Source organism: Haliotis asinina, chromosome 3 (assembly GCF_037392515.1).
Source record: "Haliotis asinina isolate JCU_RB_2024 chromosome 3, JCU_Hal_asi_v2, whole genome shotgun sequence".
NCBI lineage: Eukaryota > Metazoa > Mollusca > Gastropoda > Lepetellida > Haliotidae > Haliotis > Haliotis asinina.
In genome coordinates this window covers 41,279,424-41,304,228 of record NC_090282.1, presented here as the reverse complement: position 1 = coordinate 41,304,228, position 24,805 = coordinate 41,279,424, and the positions used below count along the sequence as shown (strand labels likewise).

The following is a 24,805-nucleotide window of genomic DNA, read 5'->3' as shown; positions in this document are numbered from 1 at the left end:
AAAATGTTGGATCGGGCACCCTGAATGATCAACGTATTCACTCGTCATCCTAATCCCCAAAACATAATGTGTGGTCTGATCCCTTGGCAAATGGCTGTGTTCACCTAACACTGAATAAACTGTACAAATCTCACTAGTGCCTATTGGCAGCCTGAACTGTATACTCCCTTGTAAGCTGAAACACTATACATACAGATTCTGGAACTAATATACCAGATTTTAGCATGTATATGTATAATATAAAAACAACCCTAAGTGATAAAACACACGTCAATCTATTTGGAATAGCCTTTATTGATTATATACAATAATAAGTTACCATGATGTAAACAGTTATCTTCTAGTGATACTAGACAAGGTTCGGCAAAGAACACTTGAGTAACCTCTCCAATATTTACAACCTTAGTGATATACAGGCATTTGTGATGGCAATGGGATTATGATGTGATTGAAAAAAACATCTTAAACAAATGAAAAAAATGTACACCCAAATGTGCCTATTTACAAGGATACTAGCTAGTGTTAAGCAGAGAATGTTTCAAGCAGAACACACCCTCTTCGTCCTTGACAAAGAACCCCATATTTGGATGCTACAAGTCTTTCATAAAATAATACCCCAATACCTTTTCTGCAAAAGCAAGTTCAAATTAGTCAGGAATTGCTGAGCTGCTAGAGCATCCTTATCTACACTTGAATTAGATATGAAGCTATACCAACAAGTTTTCCACCGGAGTTTAGTTTTTTTGTTTAATTTGCTGGAAGCCACAGCTGTGATATCACTAAAAGCCTACTATACTACTGTGAAACTGAAGGATATCTACAGCAAAGACCTAAAGACAAATACTGAGGATATCATTATCTCTTTGGTGTAAATTTGTCAGAAAAATCTCGGCAGCTAAGGGGCGTAACTTTGAAAGGCAAATATTTGTCACTGCCTCAGTAGGAATTCAAGCTGCCACTACTGGATAGCCCAACCCTGGATTTAAAACTTGTAAACATGTCAGTGACCAATATACATAAGCTATCCCAATAGATACAGACACTGATCTGCCCATTTAAAATAACTAAGTAATAGGCATATATTTATACCACTCTCCCATCGCCCCCAAAAAACAATTCCATGAGACAACCTTGTATTACCATGCTTCTGTCTCATCAATAATGCTTGCTATAGGAGGCACAATGAGTACACATATTGATTAGCATTTCTCCTGAAGGAAAACATGAAAAGATGAAAAGAAGCCACAAAGTAACCTGAAATATTACATATGAAAATTAACCCAGGGATTATGTATAAATGCATGGATTAAAGGAAATCATTAACAGTTCTGAGTTCACTGGAGCCACACCAGTGTGAACAACTCCATACTGAATGATGGATAATGTACTGCACAAAACGTGTGTCAGGTAAATGATGTACTCCAACAAATCAACATGTCCTAGGTCTCCTGATTATAGTGACAGTATGATGTAGAATATTCACGGCAATGTTGGAGGCAAAATAATTCTCCTAGTTCATTTTCTGTACACAGATTTTCAGCTTCACAAACAGGCGTTCACAAGCAAAGCAAACGTCAAACTAAAAGTTAGTTTGGTGCCATGAATATTACTGTCTCAAAGTACAATGCACAACATGCCGTCAACAGTCTTTGTATTAAACATCTTTTTTAACTTGCACGAAATGTCTCTGAATCACAGATAAATGATGGCATGCAAACATCAACTACTAAATCATGGAACAGACAGGTACACTGATATTTTAACTTGGTTTGTTCTTGTCTGATTGCTCAACAAACTGGAAGTGTTAACAGCTCACTGCCTAAATTCAAACACTCCTAAATTTGAATGTTTCCAAATGTGCCGACAAGGGAATAAACATTGTAAATCAGCATTTACAAATTTTTGAAGATGAATCCACTTATATTGTTCGTGGGGAAATAAGTACATTCCAGAAAATGGACTTGACCATTGACCTGAGTGCTAACTGAAATCCACAGTTCCGTCAGTGTAGATGAGTTTTACACAGCTTTAAGCAATATTCCAGCCATTTCAAGCTCAGGGACACCAGAAATGGATTTCACACATATCCATGTGTGGAACTGAACCCAGGTTTCTAACACTTTAACCACTAAGCTATCCCTTAGTTCCTTTGGTTGGAAGTGAGCCATTTTTTCTGGTCCTTTGCTATTAGCTATTTCCCTTGTTCCAACATCCACACCTACTCATCTCACATTAACACAAAGGCCACAACAGAATCAGCTCATTGCCTGTCCCTCACTAACTTCCACAAAACAATCTCTACTTAGGCTCATGTTTATTCAAATCTCCTGGCATGATATTTGCATATTTGCGTAGTAATGACCTGTTGCTCATGACTAAAACACTGTGCTGAAAACAAACGTTCATAAATTTGTAGCCATAATATAATTTGTTCATATAATCAAACACCAGTCTCTCATCTTGGCTCAAACATGTAATAAACAAATAATGACACTGTTTTAAGCGTAATGGTTAGGATTAATTCACAACGTGCGAATAAGAAAAATATGGGACGTCTCTCTCAAGCCAAATAAATCTGGGCTCACATTAAACACAAAAATATGCAATTGACTCATTCTGTCAATACATGTAACTGAGATTGATTCGTCATGGGTATATTCATAATTCAAACACATTTATGATGAAACACTGGTGATAACAATGGATGATGATCAATGTAAGAACACAGACAGCAAGTTGCAAGCTTCAACCACACGTCCCAAACCATAAACTAATAATGAAGTTCTGACCCATGAAGATCTGAGAAGAATAGGTCTTCAGCAACCCATGCTTGCCACAAAAGGCAACTATTCTTTTCGTGAGAGACAACTTACAGGATCATGCAGACGGGCTAGCTGACTTTCTCATCGCTTCCCAACTGTGCAGATCAATGCTCATGCTATTGATCACTGGATTATCTGGTCCATACTCAATTATTTACAGACTGCCGCCATATAGCTGGAATATTGCTGAGTGCGGTGTTTAACTCATTCACTCGGTAATGAAGCTCCAGCTTCCAGACGTGGAATTATTGGCCTGGAATGCTGAGACGGTGTCAGTATACAGCATAACACAATTTGGGACAGTTTGTCAGTGTTATCCTGGCCTGGCAGCTTAATGTGTGAGGGTCCTACAAAGAAGCCAAGTTGTGACTGGCATACAAATATCCAAGAAACACAAGGTGAAATTAGGATAGAACTTTCTAACCAAATTTGATAGTTTGGCGAACTTGGGATTCCAACCCATTACAAATAAATCCCAGCATCTATGGGGAGCATCTTTTCACAAAAGAATTGGGCATGTTGAATAAATAAAACACCAAACTGGAAGTAAGTAAAAGGGGTGCTGACTGTATTCTACAATATAACAACATCATAAGAGTTCACTGATACAAACATGGACCTATTGTGCAAAATCCCACATGGGTCCAGTCTGATAATATAGTCATACAAATGGGCAGTGTGCGAAAAAAAACCAAACTCCACTGACCCGCTGGACCGTGGCTAGTAAAAATTCAGTCAGGCCACTAAATCTCACCAGTCACTGGCCTGAGTGTCTAGTGAATTTCATGGGGTCACTCTCTCTGACTTGTTAAGATTTGATCACTTTTAGATCATGCGAGATTATGACCTGATAAAAATGTTCATATATTATCACCTTAATGGTAACTTATTGAAGTTACATGTACTTGAGCAAAAGTAAAATATTTCAGAAACTTAGAGATATGTTGTCTCATTTGTTTCTGATGGTATTTTGCCTTCTAGTAATCTTTTGCTTAGTTATACACTTCAGGCTAGTGAATTATTTTGTGGGATAGTAACTTGCAGGCATAGGTAACCCAACGGGCTAGTAAAATCTGGAAACTATTTCGCACACTGCAAGTAAGAGTAGGGAACTACAACAGTTCTATTAACTTTCAATCACAACAGATATTACCAAGACATCCTGAAATACTGCATGATAAGCACACATCCAACACTGGAAACCGGAGACACTTGTGCCACTGCTAGGTTCAAACGTACTTCAAGCTGTTAAGATCTAGGAAGATTTGGGTGCACAATAACATCAGGTATCCATTCCTTGCATTCATGGCTGCATTTGGAGTCCACTTTCTGACAGATAAATATATTTTTGTTAAGCCTTTCAATGATTTTCAAAAAGTTAACTTCCCCATAATTTCATAAAATAAATGTGCCAACAGAAGTTATGCTCCCACTTTCACATAAACACAATTTTCATATCACAATACCACATTTCATAAAATATTCTTCAACTGCAAAGAATAACATCATGGAAGAAAACTTAATAGATTTAACAATAAACTGAAGAAGTCGAGTCCCACACAATTACACCCTCATAATAATTCATATCTCCACCACAATCCTTTCACTCATCAGAACTAACATCTGCACCCTGAGCACCCAACAAGTGCACTCACGTTAAAATGACAACCAAATATTAATCCATCTTGAGATTCACGTATATGTAGCGGACAAACTTGAGTGACGCAAAGAAGGAGACTGTTCCGAGCATGAGGAAAAATACAAAGCAGGCCAGCAATGTGTAACCAAAGAACTCCACAGTCTGTAGCATGCCCGACATGTTCGATCGCTTGAAGTAGTAGAAGAGGGCATATAGAAACACGAACACTCCAGTCGATCTGAAACAAAACATATCAGCACATGTACAAATAGTGAAGTAATCTGGTTACACAACAGAAATGCTGCTTATCTTGGAATTCTTTTATTTAGAAATAACTTTGCTTTAAATATGTTCAAGTTTGAACAGTCAGGGTATAATAAACACATCAAGCATAAGTAGGACATTTTTAACCAGCCCAGACTAGGTGCCTGCTATTATTTCACTAACAATGTTTTCATTTCACCAGCTAAAAGTGAAAACAAATGCAAATATATTCATAATGAAATTATGCATATCATATACATCATATTACATGCTACAATCACAGTTCTAAGTCTCAGAATAGTAATAAAACACAGGAAAATCATTTCTTTGTATTGGTCTGGCATGGTCCGGGGGCGCGGTGGGTGAACTTGTTAAACTTAAAGCGCCAGGCTTGTGATCCAGTGGGATTCAGGTGACAGGATCAAGCCCACCTATGTGTAAACACCTTGGGGTCAACAATGTGTGCAGACTCTTTCAGTGTTGTCACAGGCCCTAGTGTACAGTACACAACCCCATCCACTTAAAAGAATCTGTGAATCCATTGGTATATGACCAGATGGTGGCCATGTGAATATGTGCCTACACCTAGTTACGGGTACAGCAACGTGCAGTAAACGTGGACAAAGTACTGTGACTATGTGTCCCAGTCCACCCAGGTGTGAATTGGGTACCTCGTTAGGAGTACCTCGTTAGGATGAGAGTGCCACAACAAAACTCAGAGTGCCTAGTGGCAGCAAGAGTTGTATACTTCCCAGGAAGTTGAGATTGATAATACGATGTGACGTTGAGACTGACATCCAATGATCGAGGGAACCATATACCAGTGCCTTGAGCAAGCACTAGGTGCATGGATATGTGTGCTAGATATTTGCTTGTTATATACATATATATATATATCCTGTAACAATAAATAATGATATTCCTGGAATATTGATAAAAATGGCATAAAAATAAACTCACTATTTGCATTTGCATTGGGGTACAACTAATACCAATGTAAGGGAGACAACTTACCCAGCACTGAAGATTGACCGCCACCACCACCGATAATCCTCTGCTGAGAGTTGGAAGTAGGTCAAGGCCACAGATATACAAGCAGTAACACTCAGCAGTATCCCGTACACAATGAACAGGATGCCGAACAAGGTGTACTGCTCCCTGCCCCATAGTGTAGCAAATATGTAGTACAGTTCCACAGATATAGCACTGCAATTAGACACACAGAAACTCACTGAATCACTTGTTTAACTAACTCGAATTTCTGCATGAAAGTACATGCCCGAATTCTGTAACACATTCCAATGAATTATGAAACAAATAAGAGGAAGTCCCCAACATGAAGAAAGCCCTTCTCATCACAACACTAACATACCACACACCCACACCCACTATTGCCTTTTTCCCCCACATAACAATTATGTACAAAAATATTGCTGCTTTAATCCTGTTCAATTTTAAATCTGACATTTTCTAAGATCCATCTCCAGTTCCTTATATTAAATCAATCTAATTCCCCATGTTAAGACTCAGGAAATTTCCAATAATACAGCAATGTTTCAGGCAGAGATGTTTATATTAGTTGCTACAAAGATTCCCCCAATGGTCAGCCCTAGACAATACAATGCCTCACCTGAAGGGTAGGAATCCTCCTACAACACAGTGGGCAAAGGCAGACCTATACCATGGCACAGATGGGATCTCACGAGAAATATTCTTGGTCCTCACAGGTGCATCAAACCCATTAGCCCAGTTTTTTCCAAATATTCCACCAATGACGGTCAGTGGATAGCCAACTGAAGGGACAATATAAGACAGTAAAATCATTGTATGGAAAAGTGTAATCAGTATGGAGATCATTTTCCTGTGTTAAAAGTTTGAACAGCCTGGGGATAGTGAACAGATCAACTATACTCTTAAAACAAAAGTAGGGGATCTTTATCGGATTTATCGGAGTCAATCAACACTGATATGATATTATTGAATGTTTTGAGAGTGCATCACCATTTGCACTTCCTTACAACCACAATTATTTGGAATGCAGTCTCTTTTGAAAGATGATTGGTGTATGGCATATAATTTGCATGCATATGATTTTCATTTTAGAGCAAAGAACTAGAAACAAACACTAACAAATGTGTGATGCAAGATAACTGTCAAAATTAATGTTCTAAGTGATTTCTCAAGAATGGGACCCCATGCACGTGTATGGGGCTGTTGCCTTGTGCACGTGCATATCATGTGTTATGTTTAGGGGTGGTAATAGAGGGAAATGGTGGTGCGTTCATCAGATGTCTGTCCTTGAAACGTTTGTTAACATTTACACTTCCTATTCAAATTGAAAGTTCATGATCCCCTACTTTTTTGAAGAGCATATAATTAGGACATTTTGCTAGTCAACCAGCCTAGACTATCTGTACTGTTGGAAATAGAACAGAAAACTCTTCTCAAGCCATTACTCTGTATCCCTCAAATTTACACAACTGCAAATGGGATACATTGAAATAACTCACTTCAGCCTAACTGAGCATTCAGTGTGATGCATAAGAGGGTATCCAGAAAACCATATTTACTCATAAAATCAGGCAAAACTTAGACAAAAAGTACAAATAGCTGCTGTAAACAATAGATCAGACTATAGATGGCGATTAGGTTGCTCAACCAGGTTTGACGACAGAAAGTCGGCTCACCTAGCATGAAATGCATGCGCTGCCTACTGGCACAAGGGACCATCTAAATGATATTTTGTGCATTTTCATGTGTGTTGAATATGTCTTGTCTGTTGGTTAAAATCTTACATGGCTTTCATTCACGAAATTTATGTTAAGATATGTAAAATAATATGATACCTGATACCCATAGAAAAGCATCGTATTAAATTTCTCAAAACATAGAAATGGCATGACCACCCAGAGATAGACAGGACTGGATATTATTATATATGTTATGACATGTCGTGTACTTCCCCACTTTAATACCTCTATTGGATTATCATATCTCAGCTGATATCTATGTCTCCTAGCTCAACCCCAATTTTCATCTGCGACACTCGTCCTGGTTTTGCTTTTGAGATGACCCCCACCTACCTGTTTCTTTTTATAGTGATAGAGGTACCCCATGGTAGCTACATCCTTAATACTTTCAGCATGAAAATTTTCTTTTTACGTCAGCTCCTGTTTATAATGAAGCTAAGTGTAATTTCAAAATAATTATTTAAAAAGTGCCCTTTGTAATACAATGTCATTTGCCTAAAGCCATGGTCTGTTCCAAATCTGCATTGTTCATTTCTGCACTAATCTCTCCTCAGTTAAGTTCCTTTTTCCCATTTCCTATCTCCCTATCACTAGAACTGTAGTTAGGCCACACTTATTTTAACAGATATTTCCCACTTTTTGCATATCAAGTACATAAATTGTAGAGATAAACGTGAAAAAAACAGAGTTTTTTCTATTTCCGACAGTACTATAATATCTTCATCATTTCACAATCCAAAAACAATTAATAGCTAAAGCCTGAAACAAATCTAAATACAATCATAATTATTGGCAGCGATATAAATACCAACATCACATAAATCCTACCGTTCCAGTGATAAGTGTCAAATTGACACAGGAAACCATAACGTGTTCAGTCAGCCTATTGAAAAGGCATAATATGTTTGGATATTATATTTCCATGACTCTCACCTACTGATGAATGGTGACGAAGTACTTACTGAAGAGCCAGAGTGCCATGAGCATGACAACGGTGGTCCAGGGGAGGGCTTGTGTTGTTCCATATGCCCATGCTACAGAGTTGATGAATGACCACACAATGAAGAAAGGGACTGAAAATAACAGTCAAGGGTTTAATTCTCTGAAACAGTTAGAGTAGCTGGCCGGATGAATAATCCAGGTGTGTGATCTTGAGAATGTCAAAGTCAGACTATTACACCAATGGTGTCGCATCTTCTTCAATCTGCATAGCAGCTTTAGCTTTTATTTCCTGATTGTAGGAGGGAATCATATTATTCTAAAATGTACCACTGCAAAAGACAATGCATAAAACTTTTGCTGTTTTATTTTCTGTTTATAAGATATTCATATCAGAATGGTGAGTTTGCAAACTCAGGTAATTAAAAGCATGCATACCTACTACAAGGCATTTATAGCAGAACTACTTCTAAAACATAATGAAGATCCAAACAAAATCTAGTCAGTATTAGTTTTTATGATCATACTAATAGTTTCATAGCATGATTTTCCCCTTCGATCATTAGATGTTAATCTCATCTCCCTGGGACCATACAAATCTTACAGCTACACCAAGTTAATATGACTTTCCCATCCTTACAAGGTACCTAATCACAGCTGGGTGGACTGGGACACATAGTCACAATGCTTAGTCCAAGATCTACTGCAGTTTGCTGTGCCCACAATTAGTGACATGTTATCGCTAAATAAAACATCAACACCACAATCATACTTAGCATGACAATCAAGTTTTCATGATATCAATGTGCTTATCCAGACACAACACACTGCAGTTTTAGCCCATGTGCTATATGTTTAGGAGAAAACATGCCACTGAAGTTTTGGTAGGCAATGTAAAATTGGATTTTACATTGTCTACCAAAACCGAGTAGAAGTGTTTTCTGTAACAGACATACCGTCAGTGATAGATAGCTACAATGTAGATGATCATTTAATGAAGCTATTTAACAATAACTGAAGTGCACATAAAATCAAGTTAATAACAGTAACTATAAATAGATAATTCTATCCCACTTCCTTCGCCAGCATAGTGACCCTATGTGGTAGAGCGTTTATCTACAAATTTGAGAGATGCAGTTCCAATTGTGCTAGGGAAACCATTGCACTTTGAGCCTGATCTTGTACGATATTTTTCTGTTGATTTCAAACACTCATATATCATTTGAATGTTGATGTTAGGAAAAATGATTGCAAAAAGTAAAACCTGGGAAGAGGTCATTCTAGCAAAAAGTAAAACCTGTCCCTCCAAAACAAAAACCTCAAATGCAGTTATTCTGGGAAAACAAGAGGTGACCTAATATTTGGTAAGAAGCACACTTCAGGTTTATATTAATCCAGTGAACTCACATGCAAACAGGGCTGATGTAAGGTTGATGATCCACACCCAGTTGTCGCCTCCCATTCTCTTGTAGAAGTTGGTGGACACATATCCACTGATGCCTGTGCAACATAAACATTCATACACAAGTGGGTTCTCTGCAACCAACCACTATTAGAGTACAATCTACAATCTCTTCCTCTACTGCAACAACATGTAGCCATGGTAACCAAGGTGCTATAGTATGACCAGAAATTATTGAGAATTTAAAGATTGTCAGTTTTTAATTTTTTTCACTCTTTACTCATGTATAAAATGCTAATATTAGCAGGACATAACTCCAGACTCAAAGAGAGGTGAACAGATAGTATTTTGTCAAGTCACCATGCGCACCAATGCAGGCTTCCATGCAGCAGGGCATACTACTGATCAAAGAAGTTGGTCCTTTTTGTCCCAGTATCGGACAGCCTCTTCTTTCATTTCAGCAATATTTGTCAGAGATTTCCTATTGACACTTTCCTTCATACTTCTCAAACATTTTCTATTGGATGTAGGTCTGACTATAGCTTGGTCAATCTAATAAAGTCATATCTTGGGCCCGAAACTAGACCTGTGAATGCTTCAAACAATGTTTTGGGTCGTTGTCCTCCTGGAAGATCAAAATATTTCAAAAGAACACATGAGCAGATGGAAGTAACTGATTTAAATCAATGATGACACACCATCCACGGTAACCACTGATTCCTCATGTGGCTAGCACAGTTGAGGTGACAACAACTCACGGTATTCAGTACATACTCTTCTCTGAAATCCAAGGTAGTCTACAGGCTCAAATGTACTAAATCCAAGGTAGTCTACAGGCTCAAATGTACTTACATGAAGTAAAGGCATAGAGGACAATGGCAGCAGAGTTGATGGCGCCATGGCGATGTACGTTGAACATCCCCATCAGTGCCATCATAAGGATACCAGCAGCCAGACACAGGAATTGACTCCCTACACCTGCAAACACAAACAATACTGTCAAAACCTGGTGTACAATACTGTCAAGACTTTATCTACAGGTACCATCAACATACGGCACAGTGAATTGATACACCTACAAACACAAACAACACTGTCAGGCCTTGGTCTCCAGGTGCCATCAACATGCGGCACAGTGGGTAAGCTGGTGGTTAAAGCGTTAGCTGGTCACATGGAAGACCTGTGTTCGTTTCCCCATATGGGTACACTGCCACATAAAAGTGTTCCATCAACTGACCTAGGATAGCACAGAAGAGATTCTTGGCTGCAGGGAAGCGGAACACGTCAGTCTGTATGATCTTCCAGCCATTGTCGTCCTGGTCCAGATCCTCACTGTCATCCTCATCCAAGTTGTAGCGAGCGAAGTCACTCTTCAGAACACGTGTCTACAACACAACAGAAAACACAACCTGTTGTGATATAGATACATGGTGCTGAATCACCTGTGCATTGGTATTTCACAGATGTGAGTTTAGTATTCTGTTTATTACTCTCCAAAATCAAAGGATCGAAACAGACCTTAAGTGTGATCACTCTCAGCTTTTTATTCAAGTCAAGCAAAGTCAAATAAAATTATGACAGAGATAGCCGCATTGTTGCATAACAACTTTCCACGGGATAAAAAAATCCCATTGATGATGCCCCTGACAAGTTTTCATTTTGGGCAATCAAATAATGGTATCTCACTTGTTGGTGGCGCTACTACATAATTTTAACTTATGGTTTCAAACTGCACATGAACGCGCATCTGCTCAAAATGTAACTATTAAATAAGGGAGAGCAGTTGTAGGCTAGTGCATGTGCAGTGCATGATGATGATATTGACTCTGCGTAGCTGCACACACCTTGTTCATTAAACTCTCTAGTGGCCAGATAACCTTAGGCCCATCTGCTTACAATGGCAAGCGCCAGTGGATGGCACTCAGACATGCTGAGTCAATTGCCAGTTTGGTGCTCAACTTATCCTTGTTTTCCAGGCTGCAGCAAAGACAAAATACTATCCATGTTATACAACATACATGACGTATCACTGTACGACGTACGAGACAAGTCCCTATGTTCTTCATTATATGAGGCCTACTTCAGCCCTCGGTGACAACTAAATGATCTGACATACCAGGATGATCACCACAAAACCAATGAGAAGGAACACCAGCACTATGGAGTTAATGACGGACAGCCAGTGGATCTGGAATCACAACACAACAACATCAATGATACAAAACATTTCTCTCTCTCCATGGCAGATGATGGTTCCAGATAAAGTTGACAAATTTCAGATCAAGACAAAACATTAATGTATATAAAAAGTGAATGAAATTGTTTCTCAATTCTTCAGTGTTACCTCCAGCGTCTTGGGGAAGAAGCTGTTGTCACGAAGTCGTTTTCCTCTCTCTTCATATTTCAAACTGGAAAAACAACAAACAACAATTAATCATAATAACTAACATGTATGAACAAAAATATAACCATATACACAAGATATGCTTCCATCTATAAGCTGATACACAATTATTGCAATTGTATTAAACGAATTATATCCATCCCTAACAGTTTTTTAAAGTAAGCAATATAAAATCAAGTACTATTTGCCATAACCCTAAAAGTAAAAGAAAGGATTTAATAGGCAGGTTCACAGATGATTTAAGTACTCTATTTCCAAAATGTCTTTGAGTGAGTGAGTTACTTCTGTTTTACACAGCACTTAGCAATATTCCACCTATAAGGCAGTGGTCTGTAAATGCTTAGTTTGGACCTGACAATCAAGTGATCAACAGCATAAGCATCGATCTGTGCAATGAACCAATGACATGTGTGAACCAGGTCAGCAAGCCTTACCACCCAATCCTGTTAATCGCCTATTACAAGAAGATTAGATGCCTTTTATGGCAAGCATGAGTGGCACGTGCACACATGCACATACAGCCCTTGGCATGAATTACAAAGGGCTCCTAACAGTCACTGTGCAAGTCAAACATTAAAGTAACTCAAAACTTCACATTTTTGTATTAATCTTTAATCACTGACAATGTGCACGTCTGAAGAAGAAACCTTTTTTAAATTACTGACATACAAAAAACACATTTTTTAAAGAAAGGGTGGGCATCGGAAATTTGAGCACCCACTGAAGATCAGTAGTACGCATTTATAATAGACACCATGGGTAAAATATCCAGATTGCCAATATCTTATGTATAGCTCTGTATTCCAGCAATAGCACGGCATGGGACACCAGAAATTGGATTCACATTGTACCCAGGCAGGGGAGTAAATGCTTTAACCACCAGGCTGGCCTATTGCCCCAGCTCACACTGCAGTACCTTGTTGTGTGGGTTAACAGAGTTGTCTCCCTTGAGACTGAGGACTCCATTATCAATTGTGCTTTAAATATCAATACTTGAGAACAGCTGACATCTGATAAATTGCGAGTGATACATAGCAGAGATGTATGAAAGAATTGACAAGCTGTCACATCTGTGACTCTCTTTATGAGCTTATGCCTATTATCAATATTTGTAGCAACTTTTTAACATAACAAAGATTCAATGAAATAATACTGTTGTATACGAGTATGCCAAAATGGAACATACTGTTGAGACTTGATTATCATGATTGTAATCAGATTATTGTGTTCACATGGATGGAAAGAAAGATTGAACGGTTTGCTAGAATAAGATATCAGAAACTGTCCCAGATATTGCTTGAAGATTAAGAACTGTGTGATAAAACACATTCCTTTATAACCGGGGTCTTTGTCTACTTTTGGCTTAGTACACATCACTATACAAAAGCGCTGCAACGAATACACTGTGTGGCGAATATGATATGTATCATGAATATTGGGTAACGATTATTCACGAATACAATATTGTAGTTAAGTGACTAGTCCACAGTACCATGTGCAGTTATTGCAAACTAACATGACTTACACTACTGCAATGCTAGTACACAGTCCAGTCTTGCATATCTCACTTTACTCAAGTAAAACATGCTCTGATAGAAAAATTTTAAACATTCATTCAGATTCAGTTCTGGTGTACACGAATAACAAATTGTATTCATGAAGGGTTACCGTTCCATTCACCGAATATGTGAGTGCATCGTAACAGTCTTACTATACAACCGTTCTACTGTAACCATAACAACAATGGACCAGCACTAGTGCATCAATGTATAATGTGCCATGGTTAGAAGTTTACAACATAATAAATATGCACAATCTGTATGCATACAACACATTATATTTGGGATTAATGTTTCCCAATAAAGTACAGATTCTAGAACTTTTGGTGGGTTGACTCCCATCCAGGATCCCAACTCACAACTCACATCCTGAGAGTCACGCACCTAATCACTAGCACACAGTCAGCCATCTAACCCACTCAGCCATCTAACCCACTCAGCCACAGCAGCTTCCACAAAAAGGAAGTCAGACAACTGGTTGTTAAGATCACAGACTTTGTGTACCCGTGATATGTGTTTACAGAATTAAAGCATATTTGGAATGATAAGTAAACCAAGAATGTATATCATTATTGAAAATCATTAAGGGACTGTCACCAAGGCAGTGGCACTATCAAGACATCAATGATCACAAACGTATCGCATCTGTAGTACAAACATGTCACATGTTCCTGATGTAAAGATACAGTGAGGTTGTGATACGATACATATCCTGAAACTGTGGATGTGATATGATTCTCTTCCAAGTGCAGTGCTGATATTTCATTGGGTAATTCCTTTTTGCAAGTTAATCACAACCCTGAACGACATATTTTGAAACTTCACAGATCAAGCTCATTGTTGATCAGTTTCAGCCAAAGCAGGGTTCACATGACAAACTAAAGTTTGACAACACAAGTTGTCAAACGCGAGTTTGAGAGTGCGAACATTCCAACCACATATTGTCAAACTTCAGTCTGCCGTGTGAAGACTGCTTGACATGACTTGCAATGCAATATAGCCATGTACTGCGATAATGGAGTTGTATACTGATGAATGAAATTGTCAGCCTTGTGTCAAGACACAGCAGGGTTGGAAATACCTGCCTGCACAACCATACTGGATGAGCTAATTTTCAACATGGACTGGTAACTTCTCAAATTCACCTGCCCAATGGTTGGGATACAATACATGTTTTCATTGAATTATACCAAGAAAATTAGTATTTTTGTGGGCAAGTAAGGTTTAGTCAGAGCTGGCAAGTTTCTCACCAGCCCTGTGGTCTGGCAGAAATCTTTTGTAGTTTCATATCTTGGATTCAGTATTGTAAACCTGTAACATTAACCCACTCTCTGACATAAGCGACTGAGTATGATTTTACACCACTTTTAGCAATACTCCAGCAATATTGTGGCAGGGGACACCAGAAATGGGCTTCACACTGTATACACATATTAGGAATAGAACCCAGGTCTTGGACATGACCAGTGAATGCTTGAACATCTAGGCTTGCCCATCACCCCAACTGACATAAGAACACGGTGATAACACGGTGACTTTAACAGTCAAGTATGTTCCATCAGATGTTAAGGCTTAATCATGTCATATCAGGAAAACAAAGGAAGAAAAAAACTGGGTTGGCTTGACAACAAAATGAATCGTTTGAATCATTTCCATGGAAATCATGAAAAGTATAAAAGCCATATATCTGTAAACAGCAAAAGGCACCACTTCAAGATCTGTCTCATATATCTGCCAAGATCTGTGGAAAGATATCAAATGGTTTTTGAGATGTGCTCCGGAAAAAAAGCCAATCCCTTCGTTTTGAGACAATCTGAATTATTTCCATGAAAACTGGGAAAAATAGAAACGCCAACACCTTGTAAATAGCAAAAGGCACCACTTTGTGGTCTGCCTCAAACATCTGCCAAATTTTGCTGAAAGATATTAAATAGTTTTCAAGTTGTGCTCCAGAAACAAAGCCCATATCTCCATTTTGAGATTAAGTCAGAATCGTTTCTATGGAAAATAGGAAAATAATAAATCACAAAAATCTGTAAATACCAAAAGGCAACACTTTAGGGTCTGCCTCACATATTTGCCAAGTTTTGCAGACAAGCATTAAGAAGTTTTTGAGTTGTGCTACGGAAACGAAACACACCTCTCACATTTGAGACTAAGTCCGAAACGTTTCCATGGAAACTGAGAAAATAATAAGTCACAAAAACCTGTAAATAGCAAAAGGCACCACTTCAGGTTCTGATTGCTATATATACCAAGTTTTGCAGAAAAAAAAGAAAGGATTTTGAGTTCTGCTCTTGAAACGAAGCCCATCCCTTCATTTTGAGACGAAGTCCAAAACGTTTCCATGGAAAACGAGAAAATAATACATCACAAAAACCTGTAAATAGCAAAAGGCACCACTTTGGGGTCTGCCACACATATCTACCAAGTTTTGCAAAAAAGTACTGTAAATCACGAAATTTTTGTGTCATGATTTTTTGCGAGTGGCGACCAACAGACGTTTTTGCGTCCCGATATTTTTGCGACTTGCCTAATTCTCAAAGCATAGTTTAGTTCAACAGCTTCAAAGCTTACCTGCATCTGAAAGTTTTATCTGAAGTAAATCCAATCACATATTAAAGTTTGCCGCTAATCTTGAACACCATTTAGTGGAGTACTTCCGCATGATTGCAGTCAGTGATGTTTTCCTAAAAACAACACTTGCTGCATAGGCCATATAAGCTTAAAACAGTTCAAAGGGATTAAATCAAATGGACTGACTCTAATAAACTGGCACTGATTAAGGACCAGTTTACTCAGTGTCTGCGAGGCTCTTGATCTCCAGATAAGTGTCATGAAAGCTATCCACGCCCACTGGATGGTTTCAGCCTTTCAAACAGTCTCCAAGAAATGTGTGTTGTGTGAATGGCGCCCGTCTGGAGTATCGGACGTACTGATTGAATGACTTTTGTTCAGGTATCCATTGTTTGGCATGTGACACGTGAGTACGAGTAATGCTAGTAATAAGTTATTTTCCCCGTTGTTGTCATTGCTTAATATATGCATTGTCTAGATCTATTGTTAATTTATACGAAGTGGTGAATAATAATGCGAAGACAGGACAGGTTGGTTACTGATCATTCATTGCATTCTACCAGCAAATTGCGTCATGATATTTTGTGCGAGCTTAAGTCATTCTCAATTTTCGCAAAAATATCATGCTCGCAAAAATTAAATGATTTACAGTATTTAACGGTTTTTGAGTTCTGCTCCGAAAAAGACTTGGAGCAAACTGTGGATGCTCGGATGTTAGCTGCCTTTACCAATTTTCCTATATGGCAGAGGTCTCAACACACTGGCCAGCACACTCAAGGGAGACTGATGACAAAACCATTACATGTTTAAACAGGGTAAATGACTTACTTAGTCAAATGCCACTTGACACTGTAGGTAAAGGCCACTTCAAAGGGTGTGGTGACAGAATCAAGAGACACTGGTGGCTGTTCCTTTGTGGAGACATTGGCATAGATAACCTGCAGCAAGGTACAGAGACGATGTCACACCAGAGTCAATGTAGAAACATACAAGTAAAATCACAAGCTGTACAAAATCAAATCTGGTCAAATCAAACCTATGACTGAAAACATGAACACTAATCCATACTATAAATGCACAATGACATGCATTCAACCAAAGACACACATTTTGCCAAAGACACAAATTTAACCAATGCCACACACTCAACCAAAGACAAATATTTAACCAAAGAAACACTCAACCAAAGACACACATTTTAACCAATGACACACACCCAACCAAAGACAAAAACTCAACCAGTAACACATTCAAGACAGACACTCAACCAATGACACACACTCAACCAATGACATACATTTAACCAATGACACACAATTAAACAAATGACGTACATTCAAAACACACCTTTAACCAATGACACATGTTCAACCAAAGACATACATTTAGCCAAGTGCCAAATCTGAACGACCAATCCAGTTTTGTCACTGCAATAACCATGCGCACAATGAGTGAGTGACCTGATAAAGGTCCTGATCATGTCTGGATATTGCACCTCTTGGAAAAGTGATGTCGGAATGGCGCAATGTGTAAGTGATTGAGTTTAGTTTTACCTCACTTTTCACAATATCCCAGCAATATCACTGGGGGTCTCAAGAAATGAGCTTCACACATTGTATCCAAGCAGGAAATCAAACCCAGATCTTGGGCATGATAAGCTAACACTTTAACCACTAGGCTACTGAACAAAGCAAACAAAGGAAAATACACAAAATTTTATAACAAAAACACAGCAACACTACTGGTTACTTGTAGACATTTGTTTGAGGCATAATGTCTTACATTTTCTCCATTGTACTCCACATTGAAGTGGAGATGTGCCCATAGGTAGATCTTGTGGTTGTGGGGCAGAAAGCCACCCTCCTCCAGGTGCCCAATAAACCCTCGGATAGGAATGTCATCTGGAAACAGGGAAACTGGCATGAAAGGCTACTGTTGACAACAGTTAAAAAATGATTCTAAATGGAATCTAATATCATATACAGACCACAAAGAACATACATATGCTATGACCCAATGACTTCAGTTCCAAGAAAATGACACAGACACTGAGATATTTTTTATAACAGCTCACTAATTGTTAGAATGACTTTCAGTTTTTCGCTTCATATGATCTGGACTTTTCATAAAAAAAAAGAGTAAAAATCATAAGTGAAGAACTGACTGTAACATATGGCAACTCCTTAAGGATGACAAAGACAGGAACATATCTTATATCACATGAGGTGCAACACACATTCCATTTCAATAGAATCACAAACCTATAACAAACTCAAAGTAGTAGAGATCCTCGATGGCATTCCTCAGTAAGTTCAGGTCAGTTTCTGAATACATCACCTTACACAACTCCTTCTTGTCAGCATCACCTGTAACCATGGCAACAAGCAATCAATACTACAATAACACGACCTCTCGTGCAAGTGTAATTATCAAAGTACACAAGTACTGTCAATGATATTTCATACAAAAATACACAGAAAGGATTTCAAATTAAACCTTAGCCATGTAAGGATTTATTTTCATTCATAAAGAGGAATCTTTCTTTGCTTGCTGTTAAAATTTAAAGCATTTCAACTCTAATCGATGACAAATAAAATCAACCACTACTATTGTGCATTGCAGTATTTCAGTTGCTAAATGATTTCATTTGTTCCTTGGGAATGGGAGTGAACCCTTTTAATACATTTAACAATTTCAGTGATCATGATAATGCTCAATAATGACCAAGTAAGCATCCTTAGATCTTAAATGACACAAATCTTTATGAAACTATGTGCATATGTTAAACTGAGTTGAGCTCATACTGCAATTCATGCCAACAAGTACTCACAATTATATTTATAATTTGAAGCAACTAAACATCTCTGACTCCTCATCTTTTATCAATCATGAATACTCCCTATTTTCAAGGAAAACGTGATGAATGATTTCGTGGATGAGATTACATAATGCATATTTATGCTCATAGTATTTGCAAACAAAGCAACATAAAATATTGCAACATTCATCTTAAAACTTACGTCTAAAATTCAATCCATACAATGATAATGCCATGCGGTCACCATCCAAAACTTCACCCAAGGTAAGACTTTTATGTTCAATCTGAAAAACATTACAGGTATACAGAATCTTTAGTCAAATCTACTTATCCCTCTTTTATAAAATGATGTTACAATGCATCAAGCCCATCTAATTTCTAAAGTGTGTTTCATTGGGATTTTACTTGAATATTGCAAGAAGCTGTTCAAAACCACACAATGAATGTACAAAGGTGGGGTGGGGTTGGGGGTGTCTTGTACCTATATTCCAGCAATATCAATTATCATGGCAGACGCACCAGAAATGGGCTTCACACATATCGTACCCATGTAGGGATCTAACGAAGACAGTCAGAACAACCTAGATTGTGTTATCTTGGTAGGCTGTACTTTAAAATACCTGTTGTTTTCATATTTACCTTATCTGGTCGACAAACAGGTAGTTGGTAGTAGTGATATGTTTCATGGGGGTTGAAGTATGGGCCCACTTTGTTCACATAAAGCTGGACCTGCAAAATAAGCACAAATTAGGCAAATGGTCATTTCAAAAATGGATGCAGAATTGTAAAATTAACATCAATATGACCACAAAAGATATATTCCATTTGCACTATAGGCTTACTATGGAACCCATATGGTACTCACTATTGGAAGTACTAAAATAAGGAATATTACTCGCCCATGGAAAAAACTACAGTGTGAGAGTTTCACTGCATTATTACACCAGTGTAATACCGCTAGATGTATGACATCTTTATGGTTCACAGTTATGATTTCGCAATGCTAATGCTGCTGTTGCAAATTGCACTAGGCCTTGCTTGACTCATCGAAGGCTGAGAATTATCACACTGCAGGGAATTTTGCAGCAGTTTCAATCAAACATAATGATACCAAACCATTCACTCGTTTCACAAAAATGGTATTAGACTGAAGGTCATTTAGTATCCTCTAAATCCTCTAAATTGTAGAATACTGGTGATGTTTAACAGGCAGAACTTTTCAGCTTATAATACAAGTGTGAGATTCAAAATATTCAGTTGGCTGTCTTACCCAGTCTACTTCCCTGACATTCCATATAGCTTAGTTTAAAACATAACACTCTGTAGGTATTAAAAACTTCCTCAGTTCGATCACATCTGAATTCAGTTTACAAACATCTATCATTCTCTTTTAAAGGTCACATGCAACCAAAAAGCAAACATAATTAAAACACAGTTATCACTGGTTCATGATATATAAAATGCATTGTGGATTGTGAAAAAAACAGATAAACAGACTTATAAGCATATAATCGCAAATCAAAAGTGCAATATTTTGTACTTGAGTTTACTTCCCTCAAAATGAAGCATCGGGCTTTCTCACTGGCTACTGGTTCATTTGCCGATAAGCTTAGACGGCTCTTAGCTTATGGCTTGTAATTGCACATTGTCATTAGCAGAGAGGCAGGCACACAAAAGGTGTCAATAAACCAGACTTTGAGTTTTCTCTGTGACAGAGTCTGCTTATTACAATCAACATGTGGTCTTTTTTATGTAACAAGTAGATTATTTACTTGTTTATGTACACAACCAAGATTAGGCTACTGTACAAGACCCCATACTTCGTGCAGGCATCCTGTTTCAAGCTCCGCAAACCTACTCCCTGTGGACATGTTATGAGCGCAGCTGTTGAAACCAGTTTTCCCCCAGCACTGGGGTAAAAGTAGTGAATCGTTTGAACTCTGATTTCACTGACTTTATTTCATCGCAGTTTTTTTCAACTTTATAGGGGAGTAAGTGAGTTTAGTTTTATGCCGCACTCTGCAATAGTCCAGCTATATGGTGGCGGTCTGTAAATAATCGAATCTGGACCAGAGAATCCAGTGAACAACAACATGAGCATCGATCTGAGCAATTGGGAACCGATGACATGTGTCAACCAAGTCAGCAAGTCTGACCACCCGATCCTGTTAGTCGCCTCTTATGACAAGCAGAGTTGCCTTTTATGGCAAGCATGGGTTGCTGAAGGCCTATTGTGCCCTGGGACCTTCACGGGTCCAACTTTACAGGGTGAATTCACATTTTAGATGATTTCTTTCAGTAGGTGCATATCAAAAGGTATACGAATCTGCAAAGTTGCATTTTACGTTGCATGTGACATTTCAATATCATGCACTGGGGATACAGTAAATTTTGCCATTGCTGAATCTCCAAACACCTGGTCAGTATTTGGTTATTTTCAAACTGAAAGCACACTGCTGGCACCTACACACGGAAGTAATTCACAGATGCAGCAAATTACTGGTGTTTGTTAAAGGTCACATGCAACGTAAAACACAACTTTGTAGAGATTCTGGTACCTTTCGGTATGCACTTACTGTAACAAGTCATAAAAAATGTTCAATTCAACCTATAAAGTTGAAAAAAAAATGCCATGAAAAAAGCCTGCGAAATCGGAGTTCAAACGTTTCACTAAATTCCCCCCAGCGCTGGGGGGAAAACTGGTTTCAACAGCTGTGCTGCGCTGCGTCCACAACGCATGCGCAGTGAATAGGTTTGCGGAGCTTGAAACAGTATGCATGCCCAGCGTCTGAGGTCGTGAGCAGTAGTCTAATCTTGGTTGTGTACACAAATAAGTAAATAATCTACTCGTTACATAAAAAAACTTGTTGATTGTGGTAAGCAGTCTGTCTCGGAGAAAGCTCTATTCACACCTATGTCTGCCTGCCTGTCTGCTAAAGACAACATGCAGTACACAGCTTCAATCACTGACCACATACAATTAGTACTTAACACCTATCAGACTATACGACATAAAGAAAATAAATTGATTTATGACTCGTGCACCCGAGTCCTGTCTCTGACACAATATGTAATTAGGCAGGTGTGATACACATAGCATGTTTTAATGTCTGTGGGTTGCAAACATTCATTTTTTTTGGATGAGTGGATCTGACGGAGACTGGTGCAAACTGTTGTCAGTTTCAGGTCTTGCTTTGTACTTGGACGAATGACAGATTCCAGCCAAGCAGTAGTTTACCACTTCTACTGAGATGATTTTTGATTGGATCGAGTGCAAATTCAGAGAACATGTATTTTCAAAACCTAACATCTCTATATACATTCTTCCTGGATAACAACTTCTTTTGGTGAATATGATTCTTTGTTTGACAACAGTATATGAATCCATACTGAAACGACGCATCAAGTACACAAAAAGAAGTTGTTATCCATAAAGAATCTTACTTTCTTGTGACTCGTTATATTTCTAAAATGCCCATCAAACAGATCATCTTTCTGTACACACAATGAACCCTCAGTATATCAGCAAATGAAACAGCCAATCGGAGGCCGTCGTTACACTTGAGCACAGATCCACCCGCTACGACTGGGTTCGGTCTCCCGAGGGCTTCGTTTCGGGGAAGTAAGCCGAAGTACAAAATATTGCACTTTTGAATTGCGATTGTATACTTTTATTTTTTGTTTATTTGTTTTTTTAAAAGCAGCAATGTGTATTATATGTCATGAATAAGTGATAAAAGTGTTTTAATCATGTTTGATTTTTTGGTACAATGTGATCTTTAAGTGTTGAGTGCTATTACATTATAAGTGACAGTGATCTACCATCCTGAAACAGAGATTTGACCAGACTTGTGTCAAAGCACAGTTGAGAAACATAGTTTTAAACATGATAAACTGTGAATTCCCATGAGCTTTCAACACCAACAAGTCTGTTTCAATACTCTCAGCAGTCCACAAATTCTGAACATAGTTAATGATGCAAGTAAAAAGATCAAACCAGATGACCCCGTATGAATATATGTTTCATCAATGTTCATGAAGGCAAGGCTGAAATCAGTATTTTGTGATTCTCTTGAATATCAGTATGAAACAAATTATTATGGATTAAAACAGACATATGAAGCAAGGTGTTCTTTTGAAATTAAGTAAAATTCATTTGGACAGAAAAGACATTCCAACCAACAATGACAGCATGAGGAGTCATGATTTCATCAAGATTCATGGACTGATATATTTATATGGTTGCATGTATAACATAAACTGAGTTAGCACACAAATGGCATTGTGGTTTATCAGGCATGCAACATTCCATTGAATATTTAGAAGGGGGGTCATTAACACAATCAACTTAAACTGCCCATTTCCCAAACAGGTGTTTCTTGGAAACCTGAATCTACTAATCATACATGACGAATTCAGGCTTGCATACTGAGGATATATTTCAGGCAAATCTGGAGAGGATGATTCTACAACAAATGGTACTTTTGTAGTTTCTTGTTTCTTGAGGCCAATCTAGATTGGCAATTTATTGTTACATATCAGCAAGGCATCTTGACAATGTGCAATCCACATTTATTCATACTCTCACGTCCAAAAAAAGCACAATGCATATTATTAAAGGTTAAAATTACAATTATATCTCACAAATTTATAATCCCATCATCATAAATACTCTTGCATTTCCTATCACACAGCTGAATAGGGGCTCGGAATTCGACCACGTTTCTGGTCATGTCATGACCTAACATTGTGACATTGCCGCGAGCTACAAATGCATCATTTTCAAAACAAAAAGTAACATTGAGAATCTCAATTAATGAATATACCTCTTCGCCTTCCTTGTAGTTTCTGCAGTTGACAGTTGTCAACAGAAGTGCCCACGTAACACACACCCAAAACATCGCCATTTTGAAGTGTCTAATTTCCGTGAGTATCAACGTGACAATGCGAGATATGATTATTTTATGGAAAAATGAATACAAAAGAAATATAATTTATATCATAGTATGACAAATAATATAGTTAAAAATGATTTTGTTTCAATAAAATAGCAGTTTTGTAATTTAAGAAAGGTTCACTAGCTGGGCTCTCTCTCGGATAAGCTCCAAGTCAACGCGTGCGATCTTTGACGCCTTTATGGTCACCAGTATACAGGCAGTAGGAAACGACGTATCGCTGTGTTGAGCTTTGAACGCCACGCACTTGTTGCGGTCGGCACATCTTCGTCGAATGTTTGGTATCGCACATATGGGGATCAAGACATTTCGATCGGAAATGCACGAGATCTCGCAAACGAAGTATCCAAACTGGTTGCCTTCACCGCAACCAATCATTCAAACGTATGGCGCATCATTCAAAACAAGTTGGCACGTGAAGTTTATAGTATTCCCAGAAATTATTGAGAATCATGTTGCGTCGTGTAACTCATTACGTTTATTAACTTCTGGCGTTTTACTTACATAAACATGTTAAAACATCATCCTTTGTCTCAGTCTTGTTTTAGTACTTTGTTAGACCTCCTCGCTCAGCAATGCATGCCTGAATACGCCTAGGCACACTACCCATCAAAGTTTGTAGGTAATCGTGTGACAGGGTATCCCAATATTTGGACCACCTCGGCCTTCATATCTT

General features: G+C 38.2%; 1 protein-coding gene across 2 annotated transcripts; it reads right to left on the bottom strand.

Annotated features, from left to right (window-relative positions):
• Positions 1 to 276: 276 nt before the first annotated feature.
• LOC137278015 (transmembrane 9 superfamily member 1-like) lies at positions 277 to 24,114 on the bottom strand. Of its 2 annotated transcripts, XM_067810049.1 has the most exons (16): positions 24,001 to 24,094; positions 19,814 to 19,903; positions 19,377 to 19,458; positions 18,618 to 18,722; positions 18,139 to 18,257; positions 17,185 to 17,294; positions 12,161 to 12,224; positions 11,933 to 12,004; positions 11,054 to 11,201; positions 10,669 to 10,794; positions 9,822 to 9,914; positions 8,438 to 8,548; positions 6,356 to 6,518; positions 5,740 to 5,931; positions 4,478 to 4,699; positions 277 to 4,151 (listed from the first exon to the last, which is right to left on the bottom strand). In XM_067810049.1, exons 1-15 carry the CDS (start codon positions 24,079 to 24,081, stop codon positions 4,498 to 4,500), a joined length of 1,758 nt encoding a protein of 585 aa, XP_067666150.1. In that variant the 5' UTR covers positions 24,082 to 24,094; the 3' UTR covers positions 277 to 4,151; positions 4,478 to 4,497. The 2 variants fall into 2 exon arrangements, with proteins under 2 accessions (XP_067666150.1, XP_067666149.1); XM_067810048.1 differs by having other exon boundaries at positions 277 to 4,699; positions 24,001 to 24,114.
• Between the last annotated feature and the right edge of the window lie 691 nt (positions 24,115 to 24,805).

Bases quoted from the DNA above. Each gene is read 5' to 3' on its own strand.
- LOC137278015 (XM_067810048.1), bottom strand. From the start codon at position 24,081: ATGGCGATGTTTTGGGTGTGTGTTACGTGGGCACTTCTGTTGACAACT. The intron at 12,225-17,184 runs GTAAGTCATTTA...TTGTTTTTCCAG, and splicing joins GTCAAGTGGCATTTGACTAA to TTTGAAATATGAAGAGAGAG. The intron at 11,202-11,932 runs GTATGTCAGATC...GTTGTGTTGTAG, and splicing joins GTTTTGTGGTGATCATCCTG to ACACGTGTTCTGAAGAGTGA.